The 22,578-nt window shown below is 42.5% G+C and overlaps 1 protein-coding gene across 2 annotated transcripts in view; it reads left to right on the top strand.

Annotated features, from left to right (window-relative positions):
• Positions 1–22,578, top strand: part of mast2 (microtubule associated serine/threonine kinase 2) — a 170,336-nt gene that overhangs the window by 25,353 nt on the left and 122,405 nt on the right. For both annotated transcript variants that reach the window (XM_073476039.1, XM_073476038.1), the window contains exons 2-3: positions 10,985–11,135; positions 11,834–12,024. In XM_073476039.1, the coding sequence (XP_073332140.1) occupies positions 10,985–11,135; positions 11,834–12,024 (342 nt within the window). The remainder of the gene's footprint in view (positions 1–10,984; positions 11,136–11,833; positions 12,025–22,578) is intronic.

Genomic DNA, 22,578 nt, shown 5'->3' with positions numbered 1-22,578 from the left:
ATTAAAAGCCACAAATCCTGCAGTGGCACAGTGGAAAATCAACAGAACCGATGTGGTGGACACCAGTTAACTGGCAGAGAGCAGCGTGTGTTGACCTTTACAGCGCTCTCGTTCTGCCACAGCCTTGATGGAAGCACTGATGGAGGACACAAACATGTGGGCTGTGGTGCAGCCAGCACAGCATGGTGTGGAGGACAACTCTACATGTGGATATGGAAAGTTTGAGGTTGGCATTTTGCAGCCAAAAATGACAAAAAGTATTTTTTCTTACTTTGACTGAGATGGCTCTTTTTCTTCTTCTTTCTGACCTCACCCTCCGGCCCTGATCTGTGTTTGGGAGGGCAGTCGTGACCTCATGATGACCCAGCGGTGGAGTCTCCTCAGACGCTCTTATCTCGGCTCGCCTTGCCCTCAATGTGGGCGTATCTGCACTAACATTTTCACTAGCGGCTATTTAATGTAGCTGTAGTTGTACCTGTAGCTGGTGGACAGTGGGCAGTTTCTCAGAGAGGCCAGAGGTCAATTCGTTGCTGTTGAGTCGATGCTTGGAGGTGGTTTAGTACTTCGCAGCCGGGTTTATTCCTGATGACACGCTGCCTTTAACTGTAGGGTTATACAGTGTAAAGATGACCTTGCTACCTGCCATGACGTGATCTTTGCTCTGACAGCTGCAGAACACAGATAGAGACAGAATATCAGCTGTAGTAAAGCATCTGAAAATACAGAAAAAGAAACACAGCATGGTTTTAGAAAATCCTGCTGACAAATTGCTGCTGTCTTCACTGTGGTCTGACATGGCTCATTACAGTTAGTAGAAAGCAGTTTTCAGGGTTTAGGGATCGGGTTATATTTTTAGGCCTGATATTGTGTGATTTTGGCTCGACTAAGATTATAAATCTAGTCTGTACCTTGAAGTATGTGATTAAAAACCCAGCAACAAAGCAAAATCCAGATAATTCTTTGGAAGATTTTCGTCAGCCTCAGAGCAGCAGCCTTGAAACTTCAGAGATATCTTCAAGGCTCCATTTTGGATGTTTTTCCTCAATATACGTAATGAAAGCGCTAACACAGCAGCCTTATCAGAGAACTTTAATTAGGTGAGCCCCTAATTAAACAGTGCTAAACCTAACCTTGATTTTAATTAGGCCCAGAGTTGTTTTTCTGCAGTTAAAGGATGGAGGAACTGCATCGTCAAGCTCTATTTGGAAAAAAAATAAGAATCTTAATTGCATCTCTCTCTCGCAGCTCTCTTTTTTTAATATCACGACTTTTCTGCCTCGGTCAGGTGTGAAATTTAGTTATATTTTCCACACACAGATAGAAAAACCAGGGAAGTTGTTCCTGATGGAGCTCCTGACCTCTCTAGTTCGCAGTCTGCTGATACATTATTGGGCTGGACTGAACACTGCGTCCAATGAAAGACGCCACTGTCTTCACCTCTCTCACTGTCTGACTGACCTGTGAGGAAAAGTCAGTTCATGCTCTGTTGAGGTGTGGACGTCACCCACGGAGTGCAGGGTCTTTGCGGTGAAGTTGTTTTCTTTGCTTCAAGGTCTGCACTTCTGTCCAAAAAGTGAACCTGCGGTGGGTTCAGAGGCTGTAATGTGTCGGCCGTTACTGTGTCTGTGCGGTTGCTATTAACGACAGCGCTGAGAGGCAGAGGGGATGCTGTGCTGTTACTGATTAACCATAACACGCTGTTCCTCTGCAAAGATACTGATCTCACCGGGAACAACACGAACACTGAAACCATAACTTTGCCTCCAGCCCTTGTTTCAGATCCAAATCACTACTGAAAGAAAGAATCATCCATCTATCATCTGAAACCTGGGACGTGTTTTATTGTGGAACAGGGAGCAGCGGGAGGAAGCGGTGTGAGTGCGAAGATCATTTATATGTTTTCGAAGGAATTTGAAGGAACATTTAGTCCACTTAAAGAGTCATTAAAAAGAAATGGCTGCTTATGTTGGAGCAGACACGCTCGGCATCGCGTTAGCAATGCAGCGTGTATTTTAGGAGCCTTCTCTGCATGGACTCGGTTCTGACCTGTGGTTGTTTTATGGAAACACAAAAAATCACAATAACATTCCTCACAGCTCTGTTTCACGTCAGGACATGAATGAGATTTTTTACCACTGAGTCTTTTGATTTAAGCTCATTAAATCATGTTGCTCTCTCTGCTGTCATTCGGGGGGATTGTGGATTGTTTTCTGGACTTTTGTTTTCAGAATTCTTTCTTTCGCGTGTGGACAAGCACTTTTCCACAAACCACAGCTGAAGATAGACAGAATTTCTCCTGGCACACTTCATACTCCTCCCTACATTCCCCGAATCTCCCTCCATCATTCACATCAGTCACTCACACTACTTTTCTGCTTCCTTTCCTTAAATTTCCCCCCGAGTACCTTGTTCCAGCTTGAACACAGCTGGAACACATCAGCACTTGTATCAGCTCTGATTACCGGCCATATATTCAAACACACTCACGCCGAGCTGTGACGCAGCGCTCCAGCCTGTTCCCCCACTAACAGACAGGAAGCACCTATGATGCAATGTAATCCTGCTCAGACACACATGTGATCAATCTTATGATGTAACAGCCTGAGATCCTTCGGTTCACCAGGCAACACGAGGCCGACTGTTAATCTGTACAACTCCAAACTCAAGGGTCGAGTTCAGACTTGTTTCTGCTTCAGTCTCGTCATTTCAGACTTTCCTTAAACATTTCTTTCCAAGGCTGCGTGTCACAATTTCAAAACTTTCTGGTACCGGCAGAAAATTACCCAAAAAATGTGTCCATTGCACAGAATAATTATAGGTGTCAAGTGTTCAAAGCTTTACATTTGATCTTTTGATCATAACGTTGCCAGTTTTTGAGTTCTTTGACGACTGCTTGTGTCTGGACAAAATGTAATTTTTTCGAGCTTCTTCCTCCTTGGATGGTATAGAAAACTTCCTCGTTCTGAATTAACCCCCCAAAAAAGGTATAAAAGTACATCTGAATATATAATAAAATACCCGATGTGCAGTCTGCAAAAGTGCTACCTGTGTTATCTAAAACTATTTAGAAATATATAAAAAATTTAAAAGGGTAAGGGTTAGGAAAAGTACATATATACATGGCATAAAAAAACTATTGGTAAGTAAATTAGTTTAGTCACATCACACACATCAAAATTGATAAATGCTGTTAATGAATATTCAGATCACGTCTGCACTAACACATGATTGTCTGCTCAGGCAGTTTCAGCTCTTTGGGCCCTATTTAGACGGTGTATAGCGCAAACCTGACACACATTAACCAGGGGCACTCGTCTTTGCTTAGGGAAAGGAATGTGAGGAGAAGCGCTGCTGCGAGTGGTGGTCCGGGTGGGATGAGGGGAGAAATACGTCCTTAATGAGGACATTATTAATGACATTACCTGCAGCGATCCTCCAGCAGGAGAAACGATATGAGTATCTGAACGGTAACATCCACATTTGCACGAGGAACAGCAGATAAACTTCATTGATTGTTAAAAATTCCTGACTCAGTCTGAAACTAGCAATGACACTTGTGCTGCGCTGGAGCGTAAGATGGAGCCCTTTGCCTCTAAACGTTGAGGGGCTGAGTGGTGAAGCTTTAAGTACAGGCTGTACTGTGAATGTACCGTCTGCTTGTCAGTGCACTGACAGCAAACACCAACCAGCTCAGTAGCTGGAGGCCAAACAGCATCAGAACCAGGCAGACATCGACAGGGATCTCTACAGACCTCTACTGTAGAGATCATTTGTATGGTATGTTATTCTGTAGCGTACAGTTGAGACAGTCTGAGGTAAACAGTGTTAGAAGTACGTAATGTTCCTTTAGTGTGCTGACACGGAGACAGTTCACACATTAGACACAGCTGAAGAGGCCCGAAGGAAACATTTATGGTGATTCCCAAAGGAGAAGCTGCTGTCACCAACATGCAAATTACATTTGACACATAGACAACATAAACTGTCCAATCCAGTCATCTCCTGGGAGTCACTAATCACTTCATATGAAATTAAACCCTGAAGACAAACAGAAAGGACAATGTGAATTTGGCTGCTTTAGATCACAAAGGTCTGTAAAAAAGAAAATATTTGTTTGCTGTGTTTACTTGTTTAAAGAAAAGTGCAAGCCTCCAAATATTTTCTGAGCATATGCTGAAGGTAAATCAAAGTAAAGTCAAACTGAAAGTGAGCACCTGAAGTGTGAGCAAACAACAGCACAGAGATCACAGTTGTGCAAAGTTTGTAAATACTAACGGGCAGTTTTTGGAATAATTTTCTGTCTCGTTGCCTCTTCCAAATATTTATGGCTGAACTGGACGCTTGTTTACAGCCTGTCAGATCGTCTGACTGCCCGAATGTTTCCACCTCGTCAAACTTCATTTTAGCGACGTTGCAATGTTCCTAGATCTCAGAAACGTACTTGGTGAGTGCAAAGTTTTTATAACCCTTAGAAATATCAGCAAAACTTAAAAAAAATAAGATCCACGTTTATTTAAAAGCTTCGACACAGTGACGATCAGTCCAGGTACTTTGCACTTCTAAGGCTCATCAAGTTTGGTATTTACAGAGCAGTAGAAGTCGTTAAACCGATAACAGATTCCTCTATTTGCAACGACAGCTTAAAAAATGTTTGCAGTGACCAAAACTGAAGAGAAAAATGCTATAAATTGCTGAATGTTAAAATGTGTTTTCCACTGTGGTCTGTTCTGCTGCTGAGGCAACTCTCGTCTTCGCTGGTGGTCAGCCTCCACAGCCACACACCGAGATGCTGTGAAATACAAAACAACGGCCCATGTGGCTGTTTGCTCACAAAAACAACAAACAGACTGTGTCATCCTTCATTCCACGTGATGCACTCTGCTGTGTAATGTCTCCCCATCTACCTCCCTGTGCTTTTCGCTTCCGCTGCATTAAAATTCACTCGCAAGCCAATGAGGTAATTTTGCAGCACTTCTTCAGCCGCCAGCTCATTGAATCATCAGTCAACACGCTGTGGAGCCAAGAGAGTTTTTAAATCACATTCTGGATCGCTTGGCCTCTTCTGCTGCCAGAAAAACAATACACAAGATTGATTGAGCCTCTTTTTTTTTAGCTGTGTGGGCCTGAGCTGCAGTCAAAGTACCAGAGTACGGCTGAGCTGCTGTGCTGACGAGCACAACTGTCTGTCCACTACCTGTCTGTCTGTCTGTACCGTCGGTGGTAGAACTTCAACTTCAGCCACTCGTGAGACCTGCGTCCATTAACTGCATCATCTCTGTGTTTTTGTGGGAGAGACGCTCAAGCACTAAGCCCAGCTGGGAGCTCGGTTTCAGCCCGACGAGGTGACAGATGTGATAGATCGTAGATGCATGTTACATTAAAGCGCGACGCGGCTCTCTGTGGGATGTGACAAAAGATGAATGTCAGCCCAAATGTGATTCAGCAGGAACACGAGTCCAGAGGGAAGCTGGGAGAGAGAAGGAAATGAAAAGAAGAAGATGATGAAATCCTGGTTTTACTTCCCTTTGTGTCAGAGAACAGAACATATACATCGTATGTTTACATCACAGTCTATCCATTAGTCGAATATTTTGGCACGTTTTGGCTCATCGATGTATGTCACTGTAACAAATCCTTTACATAATCTCTTTTTTTCGAGGGGAGTTGGATCATAAACTGATTTGCTATTACTCCCTGCTGAGCGCTTTGTTGAGGGCTCACCTGAGAGACCATTATCATCTGGTTCAGTTAAAAAGCTGCTGGATTATTTCACTCCAGATGTTCTTTTAAACGCTGTTGTTCACTTTCTTTTTTTGGTCTTTAAAGAAGCAGTTCAACCAAAAATGAAAATTGAGTCATTACCTCCTCACCACCACACAGATGGAAAGATAAAAGACAAAGCATTTCTGGAGCTTCACAGCAAAACAGCATTACAGCATTCTCCTAAACAACCGAAGTAGCTGGAGACTTGTTTTGAAATGTAAAAGAAGAATAAAATGGCTCCATACAGTACATAAAGTCTCCAGAAGCCCTGAGATCCTAAATTGATTTGAAAAGGTGTTATTTACACCCCTTTTTAAGCTTTCTGTAGCCGCTAAGCTAAAAGTTGGGTGCAGCTTGCTCGAACGCACATCAAGGGAGTGATTAACAACACTTTGGGATCTCAGGACTTCTGTACACATGGATCACGAGCTGTATGAAACCAATTTAACTTTGTTTACTTTTTTAAAGTTGTTTTTTCCGTTTGAAAACAAGTATCCAGCTACTTCAGTTGTTTGGGAGAATGCTGCAGCGCCGCTTTCCTGTGACTCTCCAGAAATGTTGTGGGCTACAAAACCTCCCCTGACTTTCCATCAGCGTGGGGGGGAGGAGAAAATGACTGGATTTTCAGCTTTGGGTGAACTGTTCCTTTAAAGCAGTCTGGTCTGTTTTATTAGTTCAATGATCTGATTTGAATTACAGCAGTCTTGACTTTGAGTGAGACCGGTGTGTAGTCAATATGTGTTCGTCCTATTTGTAATTGTGTACAGTAGGTGTGTCAGTAAAGGCTACACAGTAAGCTGCACTTTCCATCCAGTGCTTATTAAAAGAAGGAAGCCGAGCTGTACTGACCTGTTGGACCTGTGGCCACACACAGAATCACAGCAGGGTGTTGTCAGCGTTGCTTGTGACCACATGAAGCTGTGATGTAACGTTGCACTACACTGTTACACTTTGTATCATCTACACAGGGTGTGGAAAGAGCGTGTTGTCACGACCGCAATTCATAATGACACTGCAGTAACAGGTTATGATAGTTTCACAGGGTTCTCATTTTCATCTCAGGCTGTGGGAATCATTACGATGTGAGCCAGAGATGGATATGAATATCCAACCAGCTCACAAAGTTCACGTTAATCAGCTTCTGTCAGCAAGCTTAAAATGAAAAGCTGCTTTCATATACTTCAGTGTGAAATCAAGGTTTTAAAAATGAGTTGAGGCAAAGCTGTCACTGCTGCGTAGAGCTACAGATATTATTCATTAAAAAAATATTGATTAGTAGATCAACAGATGGCACCTGATTTTAAGTCATCTTTCAAGAGCAAAATGCCCCAAAAATGTCGCCCTTCAAGCCTCTGAAATGTGAGAATTAAATGCTCTTGTGTTACATGAAAGTACATTTGATATTTCTGTTTTTTAGTCTGTTTGTCAGACAAGACAAGACACAGGTACCTTAAACTCTGGAGACATTTTATTGAGTGTTTTTCATTGTTTTCTGATGCTTTACTGAGAAAATAAGCAATCATTTCCAGTCAAGGCTGTGCTACAATGCAAATCTTGACAGGCAGAATAACAGTTGCTACAACGGCTGCTGTAGCTGATCGCAGCCGTTGTAGACGATGCTCGTGGTTCCACTAACCGCACCACAGCGCGTTTCTGAACCGCTCCAGATGCAATTTTCCGTCTCTGGGACGTCGATTTTTGACGGGGGCGGACAGAAGCAGCATCAAACTGCATAGAGCGGCTCGAGCCAGGCAGGAAGTCAGACACAGGAATGGAAAAGAGCATCCTGTCAAAGTAAACCGCCCTGTCCAGACAACAAAGTCTGAAATATCAACAATAAGTACAACTGAAATAGATTAAAAAGAAAACCATTTAACTACGTAGCCTACTCACCCACGATGGAAGCACAACAATCAAGGAAAGATGATGAAATCAACACTGAGCAAGTCAACAATATCAGGCAGACATGACGCTGAACAAAACCACAAGGTCTTAGAGATGTTAAAAGTTAGTCAGCATGGTTACTTAATATTGAACGCTCGAAGGCAGCAGCTCACCAAGCAGTTAATCTGTGAGTGAAGGTGAACTCAGTGGAGGATCCAACCTTTTTACTCCACTGTCTTTTCCCTAAAGTCCAGAATCACTCTATTGTCACATATTGTTACGAAACAGCGTCAGTGTTTCAATGGAGCTGGTTATCTGGGGCGCTGTAGGTCACAATAAACAAAGAAGAAGATTAAAAGGATCAAGACTTATTTACCGATAATGAATCATTACAAATGATCTTGATTGGTGCCCCTTCAGTGGATTAGCCTGAACATCCAGGTAGATGTTTTACCGCAGTGTGCATCAGCTGTTATCAGTTGTGTGGAGTGTTTGTAGAGTTTATATCTCAGAACCATCTGTCACACAGGTGGGTGTGTTCACTCTCTCTTCCTCTGGTGGAGCTGAACACACACACACACACACACACACACACACACACACACACACACACACAAGATATGCGTTGTAAATGTGTGTCTGTCTTCTCTGCTTTTGTAGACCTGGGAGATGTTTGCATGTGGATTTGTTGAGCAGCATGAGCAGGGTTTGAAATGTAATGGAGGAGTGTTTACTTCAGTGTCAGCGCTTAGAAAAGTCTTGTAAAGCTGACAGTGTGTGTGTGTGTGTGTGTGTGTCTGTGGTGACAGCTGGGACACATCACAGACACACGCATACACACATACACACATACACACTCTTCATTTTCAGATCAGCAGATTCAGTAGGTTCCTGTCTTGTCTGCCCCCTGCTGGTTAAAGACGGAGCTGCAGCAGACTGACAGGCTTTAACAATGGATTCAAATGTATTCAGTGTGCTGCAGCGCTCAGCATGTTACCAACCACGCTGAGCTTCACCCCCCCGGAGACATGCTGCACCATCATTAGCTGCACACACTCGGCTGTAGCATCTCAAGCTGTCAATAAAGATTAACGCAGTAATACACAACATCAGTGTGACGTTGGACCGGTGGAGATGTCTTCTCTGCTCTGGTAAATGAGATGAGGGTGGGGATTTTTAGAGGAAGCCTGAATTTGACAACAGCAGCACAGGAAAAGACATTTTTTCCTTTTCGTCAATTAATCGTTTAATCAGTTGAAAGACGTTTTTAATAATCGAGTAATCCTTTCAGTCATTTTTCAAGCAAAAATGTGAGAATTTGCTGCTTGTCTTTGTCATTTATGACAGAAATTGATGAGTCTTAAGGTTTTGCACTGTTGTGTGGACAAAATAATGTCAACCACACAATTAATCATGAATATAAAAGGCTGGTTAAAAGATAACTGCAGCCCCGTGATTCAGATTTTTTTTTTTTAAGGTTTTATATGTCAATGTGATGTAAAAGTCTGCAGTTCACTGGTCACATCATTTGCTTCAGGATGAGTTACTGGATACAGGTTGCACATGAGTGTGTGTCTGTTTGGGTGTGTTTCAATGTGTTTTAGTCATTTTGAGAAGAGCGGTCAGTTCAGGTCTTTTCAGGAGAGCAACGGAAGCTATCACTAAAGAGCTTTTATATGTGTGTGTGTGTGTTTGTGTGTTTTAACATGGGTCGTCCAGATGTTTCTGGAAAAGTCTCGTCAAGGGCTGGTCCACCGGCGAGAGAGAGGATATGAGCCCAGGCAGGCTTTGTTTCCAAGGCAACAGCAGATGTTTCCAAAGCTCGGGGATATTGAGGAAGTCCAGAGGAACTTTAACTTTGTTTCTCTGACTAACTGAATTATAAACCCGACTCTCTGCTCGGCCTGCAGCTGCGTGCCGACGAAGGTTTTTGCACGGCTCAAAGTGTCGGTTAATGACAGAGAGCCTCTCACACTGTTAACTGCTCCTGAGGAAAACAGGTGTGTTTATGTGTGGGTTTCTGTTCAGACGTGTGTGCGTGTGTGTGTGTGTGTGTGTGTTGCGGCCATGCGAGAGGGAGATGTGGTGTCAGCGAGTGGTTAGCGTTGTGTTTTATGACTTTATTTTGGCTCTCAGCCCGCTGTCTCACAGAGACCCCACACTGTCTGACTGCTGCTCCTCTCATTATCTGGTTTCTCCTTAAAACCAGGTTCAGGAGATAAAGCATACCTTATTATATACAGTTTTAGGAGGGTGTTTTCTTTTTTGTATTTTATCAGTTCAGTTACATTTTGGCATGATAATAACGCTTAACATATTGCCAAAGCAAATGTTTAGACATTGAAAAGCTAAATATTTGTTAGAAAACTATAACAGACGAACATACTACAGCAAATGAACATATTATATAAAAGAAACATATTACAAGACAAAACCCCAAAATTAGCTTTCAGCTCTATGAGTCCTCTCCTAGTAGGACTGGTGGTTTTTCTTCATCTAACAGATTAAGAAAACCTTTTGTTATTAAATATTTACATGTGTCTCTGACAAGTTTATATTTGTCACACTCGGTGAGGAAGTCTAGCTCAGTTTGAGGGTCACACAGGGTGCAGCGACAGCAGTCTTTGCTCTGCAGGTAGCCAGGTTTTCACGTGTCTCACTATGCTCGCACAATCTGTGGTTTTAGAGTCAGATAGCACTGCATTTCACTCTGTGCTTTTGTTTGTATTTGTTAATAGGTGACATAATTTAGTTTGAACTGTTTTATAGTTATCTTGACTCTGATTGGTGATGTGTTCAGTTCCTGAGGTTTGTTAAAAAATGTCGGCATGTGAGAGTAGAATAGGCAAAAATGTGTCATCAGCATATGAAAAATTAATAAAATCCTGAAAATTAGACCGTAGCAAGAAGGTTTCATTTAAATTTTTACATTAAAAGTAGATTAAGAAAGTTGTTGTTGTTGGACTCCACCACAGTTGACCCTTGCTGCAGATTCAGTTTATAGTTTTCTTGGACAGAATCTCTGGGTGTAGTCGAGTAGTTTAGTGACCCGTCCGAAAAAATCGTTGGAATCTGGAATCTGTTTTCAATACCCAACCCACAACCTCCCCCCCTTATGGCTGTGCAGGATGAAAACATGTGTGGAGGAAGTCTTATCAGCTCACCTGAACATCTCCGACCTTCTCCCAGCTATCTGACTCATTGTGACAGAGAGAAAGTCTGTTGTCTGTGTGTCAGTCAGTGACCTTGATGAGGGATCATTTGTTAACAGAACGAGCAGCTGGACCCGACTCAAAGTCTAACGATCTCTTGTTCTTTTCTCTTCTTGCCGTTTCAGAAGGAGTTTGCGGCTCCTCCTCCTCTCCTCTTCAGGAAGCTGAGTAACCCCGACCTGTCGCCTGCAGCCACCGCTGCCACCAAGTCCAAACTGCACCGACAGCTGAGTCAGGATGAAAACTGGGCCCGACGCAGCAGCATGGCCATGACCGGTAACACACATATACACATACACATGGCTCTGTCAAAAGCTCTCGGTTTTCATCTTCAAGTGAATACGCTGGTGTTTAAAATGTTATATGGCCTGAGATGTTAGTTGGCCCGGTGTTACCTGAGGTCATCCTGGCATTCGTGATCGCTTGTGTCCCTAATCCTGTGCCAATCTGCCATGTCTGTAATCTGTAAAGTGACAAGTCAACCGCAGATGAACTGCCACATTTCACCAAGCAGAGGTCATGTGATGATTTTAATCCCAGGGCTTGTCCTAACGTTGCATCAGGCATCACATTTATTTTTTTCACTTGCCCGATCGGACGACAGAGTTTATGTGCCCGGGGCGAGCGTTAACGCCGAGCCCTCAATCTCACGTCAAACAGCAGCTCAGACATTTCTATTTGTTTTTCACAAAGGCTGGTTTGTTCTCTGTGTTTCCTTTGTCTTCTGAGATTAGGACATTGACAGCTGCAGTGGTCATGATTAATGTGCGCTGTGATTGACTTTAAGCCAGTTTGAATCTCATCCAGTTACTCAGGGTGGAGAACATTAATATCTTAATCAGGTCCGCACTATGAATCACAGCACAGAACGCTCCTCAGTGGATTCAGGTCCAGTGTGAACAGAACAGGGTGACTGATGAGCCAGTTGGTTTGGTTTGAGGTCAGTCTATCTCTGTCTCCTCTCCTCCTCACAGGTAAGCAGCTGCTGCCTCTGTCCAGCAGTCTGCACGCCGGGGTGAGTCAGCTGGCCTGGCAGGGGCCCTCTGGAGGATTCGGAGGACTCGGGGCCACAGGAGGAATGTCTGCAGGAGGAGGGGAGGTGAACAACCTGGTCCGTATGAGGAGCCAGGCCTTGGGACAGTCGGCTCCGTCCCTCACCGGACTGGTCAGTACACAAAACCAACACACACAGAGCACGCAAAGATGAGCCAAAGATGGTGTTTTTCCATTTATTCATTGATTCATATAGAGTACAGATTCCCCTGTAAAGAATAGTTCAGACCCTACTGACAAAAGGTGTAACATAGATTGCATTGTAGATGTATGAAAAAGTCCTGGACATCACCTTTCTTTACGACTGAACGTGTTCTGCAGGATCAGACAGAAATCAGTCCTGAATGAGCCTCTGGTCATTTATAGATGTAAAGACAGTCGTCAGTATTTGCAGAGTCAGAGCGAGTCAGTCTGGCTCCATATGGATCCTGTCTGTCTGGAGCTCTGCCAGCTGAATGCAGAGAGGCAGACTGAGGATGACTCAGTGTTTTACAGCCAGCCACACGCACACACACACACACACACGCACGCACGCACGCACGCACACACACACACACACACACAGGGGCACTTAACATCCAGCAGAAGTGACAGTGTGTGTGTGCAGTGTGTACTTTGTGTGTGTGTGTGTGTGCAGTGTGTACTTTGTGTGTGTGTGTGTGTGTGTGTGTGATCGGTCAAGATGCAGCACAGTGCAGTGCTGACCCCATCTGACTGAAGCCTGGATGAAGGCAGCTCTGCAGTGGGAGTGCAGGTTTGTGAGCCACTGGGCTGTTTTTGTGTGTCTGCTCCACTCTGACCCCTGCTGGTGGTAGAGGGGACTACTAGAGGAGTATCGTCTTACCTTTACAGGTTTAGTTTCTTGCTTTCTTGCCGTCTTTCGGTCTTTCTTTCTGTTTTTCTGTCCTTTCTGAATTTACAGAATAGATTTAAGCTGTATGTGTATTTAAAGTGGCAACAGACAACCTTTGTCAAAATCAAAAAGGGCTTAAATCAATCAAATCAACACATTTAAGAGGATGATTTTATTCTTAAATAAGTAAAAAATGAGGAAAATCAAACTGATTTTGATTCAAAAATAAAAATTAGACAAACTCCTTGAACATGTAAAGTGCAACTTGCTTGACAATTGATGGTAGATCTGAGCAGGCTAATGTATCCTGAAAATACTAATATAGGTCATCCTTGGCTAAGACATGTTATATGTTACAAGCCTGTAAATAAACAGTCAGAAATGTTCACTTTGCAGAGGATTGAGCATCCATTTTAAAACACACGCATGATGTAGTAGACGTATGTTAGCTTGTAGTTTGGTTAGGGAACGTGTAATATTAAGAATCACTATTACATGATAAAATGTATTAAGATAACTTTAATTAAAAGTATTGCCACAAGAATAATTTATATGAATCAGGCTTACAGTGAGGAATACAAATTATAATCTCTGTTTCCTGACACAGTTTCAGTGCAGAGCCACCAGCAGATGGCATCAGAGTGTAATGTGAAGAACAGCATCAACATCTCTGTCTCATGTTGTATTATATGGTAACTGTGTGTACTGTGTCTGTATGATAACCACAACTGACGTCGCACACTTTGAAATGTTCCTCGTGGCGACTCTGGCTGAGTTTCTGCCGTCTTCCAGCCTGCACAGCTCGTAAACTGTAAAAGAAAGCTCATAAAAATGAGTAACGCGTTAAACAGATCTCGACAGTGTGTAGATCCTGTGTCAGGAATAAAGATCCATCTCTGTCAGAGTGTCTGTGGTCAGGCTGGTTAGAGGACCACCGTCTGCGGTGAGTGTTAGCTGGACGAGAATCCATTAGGCCAAAATGAATCGTTTATTTTGGCTGCTTTGAATGACTTCATAATTATCTTTTTTTCTCCCCTCTCTGACTCTCTCTCGGTGGATGCAGCCAGCAGGAAATTGCAGCCTGGGTTTAAAACGGAAAATGTGATCTGCAGAGTTATTCCAGTCGAGCAAATAATCGCAGGTTATTATATTTCTCAAGGGCAGGCTTATTAATGTTTTCCTTTTTCTTGGAGTCTCCTCTCCTCTCCTCACACTGTTTCTCTCTGTCTCTGCGACCCTGCTTCACTCACTTACTCTCACTCTGTTTCTTAGTAAACAGCAGCTCATGCACATCATCTTTCACTGCAGTGTTGCTCCTCACGGTCACGCCTGTCAGAGTTTTTATATTACGGGGCTTAAAGCTCCATCTCGTGGTTTGTATTGACTTATATTAGGATTTAGGAAGACCACCTGAGCCCCTCCGGCACACTTGTCATGTTTTCGCCCTTCCCTCTTCTTCTAACCTTTTGTGTCATATTTTAAGAAACACAGTATTGTATTTTGTTTATTTCCATACTATCTGTTTTCTTTTCTTTCTTTTCTTCTCGGACTTTCTTTGCTTTTGTCTTCAGTGTGAATGGGTTCAATCTGCATTCACGTCTGCCTCAAATGACTCCGCAGTAGTCACAGGTGTTCATCGGCTCCAGCTCTGATTGGCTGTGATGAAAACAGACACCTTGGCGGACACGCTAATTTTTTTTGCTTTGACACGCTTTCGAGTTAAGGGATGCTGGCTTGTAAATACTTTTCCATCTGTCTCTGTTCAGTCGGTGCTGAGTTTGAAAGAGAGACTGGCTTCCATGTCCGTGTAAATCTTTAAAAATATAAATCTTTCATCATCAGCTCCAGAAAAACGATGCGTCTATTTCAGAAAGTTGTTGATCGAGACTTTTTTGAACAAGTTTTAAAGTCTTCTGGATGTAGTCTGCTGACGTACGACCTGCTGCTTTCTACTGTTCCCTGTTTTTTTACGGTGCGTTCATGATGACGAACGTGACGTAGTATTTGATCACAATATATATGATTCATTTGTTTTAGCACTTAAGAACAGGGTTGAACAAAAACAGAAATTATAGAGATTGATAAATAAATAATGTGTCATAGAAATAAACTCGAGGATAGGGAGTCTCTCAGCCTGAGGAAAGAAGCTGCTTGTGGTCTGCTGGTACTGCAGCAGATACTTCTGTACCTTTTGTCAGACAGCAGGTGAACAGGCTTTGGTTTTGTATCCTTTCTAATCACATTAGATTGCCGATGTGTAGCTAATGTGGTTTAGTCCTGAGTGTGTTCAGGTATCATCAGATTGTTGTTGAGTCTCTTTATCAGGACTGACAAATGAAATTAAAAAGTGAAACAGTAATTGTACTTATACAGTGCTGAACAGTAAATGTAGATATATTTACCTGTCCTCGGCTGACATGACATCACTTATAAAATCTCTTTAATGCGGCAGCAGAAAGAGGATTAGTGTGCAAGAATTTATTCCCTCTGTGTGGCGGATTAACGTGTGCAGAGACACCCAGGATGTTAATGGACAGGAAGCGTCCTCCCTCAGGGTCCGTCTGTGTTTTTATTTGTTAGCACCTGTGTTGTTCATGTGTCCCTGTGTGTGTGTGTGTGTGTGTGTGTGTGTGTGTGTGTGTGTGTGTGTGTGTGTGTGTGTGTGTGTGTGTGTGTGTGTGTTATTAAGTGAATGAATGCGTGTTGGGGGGAACATTTGTGGACGTCCAGATGGTGTTTACCTCTTGACTAATGGACGAGGGTCTGCTCGCTCCTGCTTCCTCGCTCTCTCTGACACGCTTCTGTTTAAGTGCATGTGTGTGTTCCCATGCTAACAACTGAGTACTGCCTGGCAGCCCCTCCAGGTGCTGTGTGTGTGTTTCCAGTAAAATTACCCTGAATGCTCACACACACACACACACACACACACACACACACACACACACACACACACACACACACACACACACACAGTATATAAAAAGAAAGAAAATGATGCTTTTTTTTCCGGAGTGTCTTTGAGAGCTCCTTTCTCTTTCTTTCACAGAGCAGCTGAGGAGGGGAAGCTTTGCAATAACACACAATCAGATTAGCATAGCATTAGCATTTGTTTCGGAGGGGGAAAAGAAATGGAGTAGTTTGCTGGAAGGGGGAATACGCTTCTGAAGATGAAAGCCGAGTGCTGCTGTATTGTTGCAGCTCGTGCTTTTTTTTGTAGGCACATCATCATTAAACGCAGGGAGGAAGAAACACACATGAGAGTTTGAAACAAGCAGATCAAAACCAGACTCAGGTGAACAAAACAAGCTCTCACCTTGTTTATCTGTTTACTTACCACTTAAAATGACCCTCTTTCATTCACTGTTTTCGTTGGTTTTTGTCCACACTTCCTGTCTAGAGACTGAGAGAAAGCAGCAGCTGCTTTAAACTGTGTTTTTACATTAACAGAATAGTTTTATATTTTGAAAAATACTGCTTTCAGCTTTCTTTTGGAATGACATCTTTGTATTTCTTGGAGATATTCTCATTGTTCTCTTTATTTTTCTCTTTATTCTTAGAGTTGAACTGTAGATAAATTACCACACCAAAGCAAAGTGGATGAATATCTTTCCTTTATTTTGTTTTTATTTACAGTTTTTTCATTTAGATTGACACGTTGCATGAATGTGAAATACATTTTTTTTAAAAATCATAGACCTGGAGTCATGGCATGTTTAGCGTAGCTTAGCATAAAGACTGAAAGCCGGGGGAATAGCTAACCTAACTTACTTTATTTCCTGCCAGCACCTCCATAGCTCACTAATTAAAGGGGTGCTATGTAGTTTTGGAGAAGAAATTCAAAATCAGAATTTAAAAATGTACAATATTAATGAGGTAATAATACAAACACTTTGCATTTCATGTTCTCAGAGGAAAATAAGGCCCAACAACACTGTTTGAAGCGAGAAAGGTGGCAGGGTCCGCCACATATAAACAAAGTAAAACAGTATAAATTGTGTTGTCCTTTAAGGTCAGTTTGTTTATTTAGTTTGTTTAAGCTGAAAAAAGCAGTCAGTGAAGATCTTCCTCTTCTGATTAATATTTCTTCACCTAAACTACAGACTGCTCCTTTAAGACATTGTATATTGTTTAACACGTCCGCTGCTTTCATCTGAGAAACACGAGACAAACTGTTCTCTGCAAAGATGTTCATCATGTACAGCGTGCAGGCAGCTCTTTGTGAAGTACACCTGCTGTCTGCAGACGTCAGGCCTCGGCCTCGATGACCTCATCATCCACGGTGGTGTGTCGGAGCTGTGGGGGAACAGGCTGACGTAGCTGCCGGTTAAATATACATGAGAACATGTTGAATAATAGACAATCACAGAGACGGTTCAGCAGCTCGTCAGCCTTTGATATCAGAACATTTTTCTACAGGATGAAACCAAACTGGATCGAGTCAGTCTTATTCTACGTGTGTTTGTTGTTGACAGTCGGGAGATGAGATGATACTGTGTGTCATAAATGTTCTCACTTGTTTCCAGTAAGATTATTTAAGGCAGGTTTGATATTTATGACTGAAATCAGACAGGTGAACATAAGGAGTGTGTGCAGGAGAGTATGTGGCAAAAAATGGAAAGAAAACAGATTATTTTTTAAACCCAGATTTAGGTCAGACCCAGTCCAGGAGTACATGTATCTGCAGCCAGAACTTTGCTCAGTTCACGCATAAACTTGATGGAGATTTATGTGTTGTTTTGGTCTGTTGGACTCTAAATGTTGTCGATGACTTTGTCCTCCATTATCTACTGTGTAAGGCAGATTTGCAAACCTCATTCTTGTTGTCACTTCCTTCTTCTGTCCTCTGAAACTGTAATAAACATCCACACCAGCAACATTATGTTTGGCTCTTGAACAGTACTTGAGTTTTGGGGCCGATGTCAGTACAGATATTAGGAAGTAAAAAATTACAATATCAGTATATCGACAGGTATAAACATGTTTTTTTGGCAGTAATGCCTTAAATGTGGTAATCAAACACTTCAAACACATCCAAGACAAAGAGACATAACAGGCAGGATATTTTACAGTTTCATAGTTTCATATTGGTGTATATCGCTCTATTCTGTAGTCTGCACTGTGTTTCTCCACTCGTGTCATGAGCACGACAACAGCGCGCTTCTTCTAGTTGTTCTTCTTGTTTTTCTTTGTGTTGATTGACAGATCACAAACAAACTTTAAAGGCACTCACTGCCACCTACTGTGTCGGAGTGTGTAGATGCTGCGCTGTCAAGTCGATTCATAATTCATTGGAAACGATGCATATCGTGCATCTCTATTCGAAGATGCATCGCAGTTGCCTCCTGGTAGTTTGTGTTACATACAGTAAATACTGATGCTTGCAATTAAGAAATCGAATCATCTCTAGTAGCTGCAGTGCGAAGACAGTTTGTTCCCTCTGAAACAAATGAAACCGGTAAACATGTTTTTTCTTTCTGACTGCAGTAGAAGTGCAGACACTGTGGTGATGACTCATGTTGAAGGTTGGACTCTCTCAGAGGAGAAGGTGAACACAAAGAGCAGGGTGTGTGTGATTGTGTGTCTCACACAGCTTATCTCCCCTCCATGCATATCTACATGATGTCTCTCCTGCTTCTTTTCACATTCACTTGACTCACACAGACACGCACACACACACACACACACACACACACACACAGACACACACACACCTCTTCATCTTGCCGCAGGCTGTCAGTTGTCCTTGTCATGAGCATGATTCATAGGTAAAGGAGGAAACTGTTCCTGTTCCGACTTCACCTGCTGAGAAATGGCAGGACATACATGCCCTCCTCCTCTCAACACCCACCTACAGTGTATATATATATATATATAGATACACACATACATATAGGACAGGTGCACAAACACACATTTACTTTACATCCTGCAGGCTGGATTTTTTTCTGTGACGCTGAAAGAAAAACATCTCTTTGTTGTTAACATCACGTGCTGCATCAGTAGGTAAGAATACATCTGATGTATTGAGATGTTTGTCGATTAACTTGCTGTTTAGTTTCATGATTCATTGATTTTTTTGTCTACAGAATGTAAAAAAAAGGTGTAGACATCTTCCCAGAGCTCAAAGTGATGTCTTCAAATTGCTTCCTTTGTCCAACAAACAGTCCAGAACTCGATTACTCTTCATTTAGTGTCATAATTGACAAAGAAAAGCAGAAAATCTTCACTTGTTGATTAATCGTTCAGCGCTACAGTAGAGGCAAATAGGATTTAGTCAACAGCAGTGTGTCTTTCTAGAAATGATTTCTCAGTATAATCTGTAGACAGTTTCATTGGAACTACTTTCTACTAAAGAAATAGTCCCTAACTGTGAGGTACGGCCTCGAGAAACACTCTGCTGTGGTGGTGTCCTTCTTGTCCAACTTTTGTGGCAGCGTCATATAAATTAAGAAGGCGTTTATTGGAAGAGAAATGATTAAACACCTCCGTGTGCAGGATGAGCAACATTTTACATAGTTGTCCAAGAAGTTACACACTCATAAATGCCATTAAGTTGACTTACAAAATTACTTTTTAGCCATCGTTGGACCTGATACCAGCATATAGGCGAGATCGAGGGCAACACGTGATGAAGACACTTAAACATCAATTTTGACTTCATGGGCACAGAAACTGAAAGGTGTTGCTCTCGTGTAAACCACTGATCAAATTATTTAAAGTGAAACCCATTAAACAGCCTGATGGTTTGGTTCCTCCCTCGTACAGTTTCCTCTCCACAGCAGCATACTTACATACATGCTGTGTATATGAAAATACCAAAGCTTACTTCGTCCTTCACGCTCAGGAGGACTCTGAGAGAGTGTTTGATGAATGTATTCATCTGTAACACGGTGAAGCTCTTTTCCCACAAGGACGAGACATCCCATGCATTTCCCTCGGTTATGGGACAGTTCGTGGAGACGTCTGCACTCAGACTTTAAACTGCCTGTTGTTGATTGGTACGTGTTGCAGCTGAGCTTCCTCTTCTTTTCACCTTCTCTTTGCCTGTCATCCTCTTTATTTAAATTTCTCTTTATGTTGCTCTCATTTCCTTCATCCCCATTCTGACTCTATCATCTTGTCTTCACTTCACTCTGCTTTCATCTCCTGATCCTCTTTAAGTTGAGAGGGAGCAGCTTTAGCTCGAGAGGAGTCACTCGATGTGCTGGTGGGAGGAAGCACAGAGTCGAGCCGGCAGGCGAGCGGTAACGGAGGTCCGGGTGAGAGACGAGTCTGCTCGACTGCAGTGTCCTTGTTTGAACTTGGACTCGGCAGAAGAAAAGGAGAGAATAGTTTCATTAATGAACAACTTCACTTCAGACACTTCAGCTCTCTTTGAACATTCACCACAATTTTCCCACCGGTTGTTAAAGGTCGGAGGTGTCCTCTAGTCAGAGTAATTCAACAAGTTCCAACTAATCTGACTTCATGACTTCAAAGTCATGAGATTTACTGCTGAAATATTTAATTTATGAACCTTAAAATGTATCAGAGTTTGACTGAAGTTCAATCAAAGACTCATCAATGATGCAGCAAAAAAGTGAAGTTCTCCTGCTGCAGAAATGTTTCCTTAATGTGAGCGGAGTTTTGTTTTGCTTGTCAGATGTGAAGGGCAGAGAGGGATTCAGGAGGGTTACGGGTCTGACTTCCCATCGTACATCTCACACCTCAGCAGACAAGAGATTCGACAACTCCAGCCGAGCGTCCTGTTATGAGATGGAAAATATTCTGCAGGAGGAGGGATGGAGGGGAAAAGAGCAGCGCTGTGATGGACAGAATAAATAAGTCAGGCCGGAGTGTAATAACAAAACTCACACGGGGGGTAGAGGAGGTGAGAGAGGGGTGGAGGGAGTCGGGTGAAATTAGAGCTGGAGGTGAACGGCCTTGTCTCGGCTGTCTGCTCCGTCAGAGGAAGGAAGGAAGGGAAAGTCATCATTTTCATACTTTTTCTTGCATATCTTTAACTGTTTTCACAAGTTTACAGGTTTATTTCCTCTTAACTTAACACCTGAATGTAATCTGTCAGGCTCAGGGACCAGTACCAGCTCCATTCATTTACAGAGAACATCTGTTTTGGAAATGTAAAGATTTCTGTCTTTTTAAATGTAAATTCAAGACAAAAACACAGCACCTGCTTCCTAAACTACGTCTTGCAAGGTTGGTTTTCGTTATGAGTAGGGTCAGGGCCAGGGTATGTATAATTATCTTTGAAAGAGATTAACTGAACCGAGTGCTGACTGCAACGGAGCGTGTCTTCTCGTGCTTTTATTTAAGTTGAAGACCTATGAAAATATGATGCTTTATATTCTTGAAGGATGCAGTAAAATCTCTCTCGATGGGGGACGCATCCTAATTTTTCGCCTGATAATGCTTCAACCAATCTGTGTTGAAATCAGCAGGAGAGATAGTTAGCTTTAGCAGCGATGTCATGTGGTGTGTTTAGCTAAAAGAGCTAATGGAGCTAACAGCTAAATTACTACGGATGACTGCAGTTTTGGGCTAAAAGTACTTTTAATGCCGATACTTTCAACTAGACATCGGCTTGATACTCGATTTTTGGGGCCAAGGCCGATACCAATACATCCATGTACAAAAAATTCAGATAACGCTGCATAATATTGTCTGACCGATATATCAGCCTGGCTCTAATATATATTCCCCGGCCCTAAACTTTTTATTAGTGGTCAAATTTGTCCTCAACATCAGAAAATGTCAAGCTGAGCCCCCAAAGCTGGAATCAAATGTCAGACACGTCATTAGTAGTAGTAGTAAGGGATGAAAAGACAGAAAAAGAACCTGACATTTTGGGTTTCTGACTAAATTTTGATCTGTAAAGAAGTCACGGTGACCAGCGACCAGTACAAGAAGTTCTTCTGGAAAAGTTTACTGGAAATGACTTTCACTTTGAAACTACTTTCAGCAAACTAACTTGCAAACTTGTAGCAGCTATAAAGTCCTATTTTCTTTTTTATGATCTCTCTCCTAATGTGCTCCTTAATTACAAGATTTAAATAGGCTAATAAATAATTGAGGCGTGCGGCTGGTCTCACATAATAAAAGCGTTTCATACTCCGGTTTCAGGGGCATTGATTTCATAACAAACACTCCCATTTTGCAGAGTTAAGCTCTGGTGCTGTTAACTGCAGCCCCGGGCGCTATCTGCTGCTTTTCGCTCCTCATTTGTCATCGCCGCAACCTTTACCATTTCTCCTCACGGTGACGGACTTTAATTGGGTGAAAATGTGAGGAGTGTATTCAACAGTGCCGAGCCCTCGAGTCACCGGTCAGCTGCCGCTGAACCTGTAATTACCACCAGCCTCGTCTGCATATCTGCCAACATATCTGTGTTTAGGCATTGTTTAATCTCCTTTCTTGCTTTTCTGGTCTTTAAGATTTCTTTTTCACCATAATTGTTCATATTCTCTATCACTCACTTGCTCTTCTGGCCAACGAGTATTAACTCGTTGCCTGTTTTCTTTTTCCTCCACACTTCAGGTTTCACCTTATTAGCAGCAAAGGGCTTTTAGCCTTCCAGCCAAGCATGGAAAAGTGGAGCTATGGATGGATAGATCTAATTGTTTTTTACAACGTGTGTGTGTGTGTGTGTGTGTGTGTGTGTGTGTGTGTGTGTGTGTGTGTGTGTGTGTGTGTGTGTGTGTGTGTGTGTGTGTGTGTGTGTGTGTGTGTGTGTGTGTGTGTGTGTGTGTGTGTGTGTGTGTGTGTGTGTGTGTGTGAGAGTGAGAGTGAGAGTGAGAGTGAGTGACAGAGAGAAAA

The sequence above is a fragment of the Pagrus major genome, chromosome 11 (assembly GCF_040436345.1).
Source record: "Pagrus major chromosome 11, Pma_NU_1.0".
Classification (NCBI taxonomy): domain Eukaryota; kingdom Metazoa; phylum Chordata; class Actinopteri; order Spariformes; family Sparidae; genus Pagrus; species Pagrus major.
This window is presented reverse-complemented; position numbering and strand designations above follow the sequence as displayed.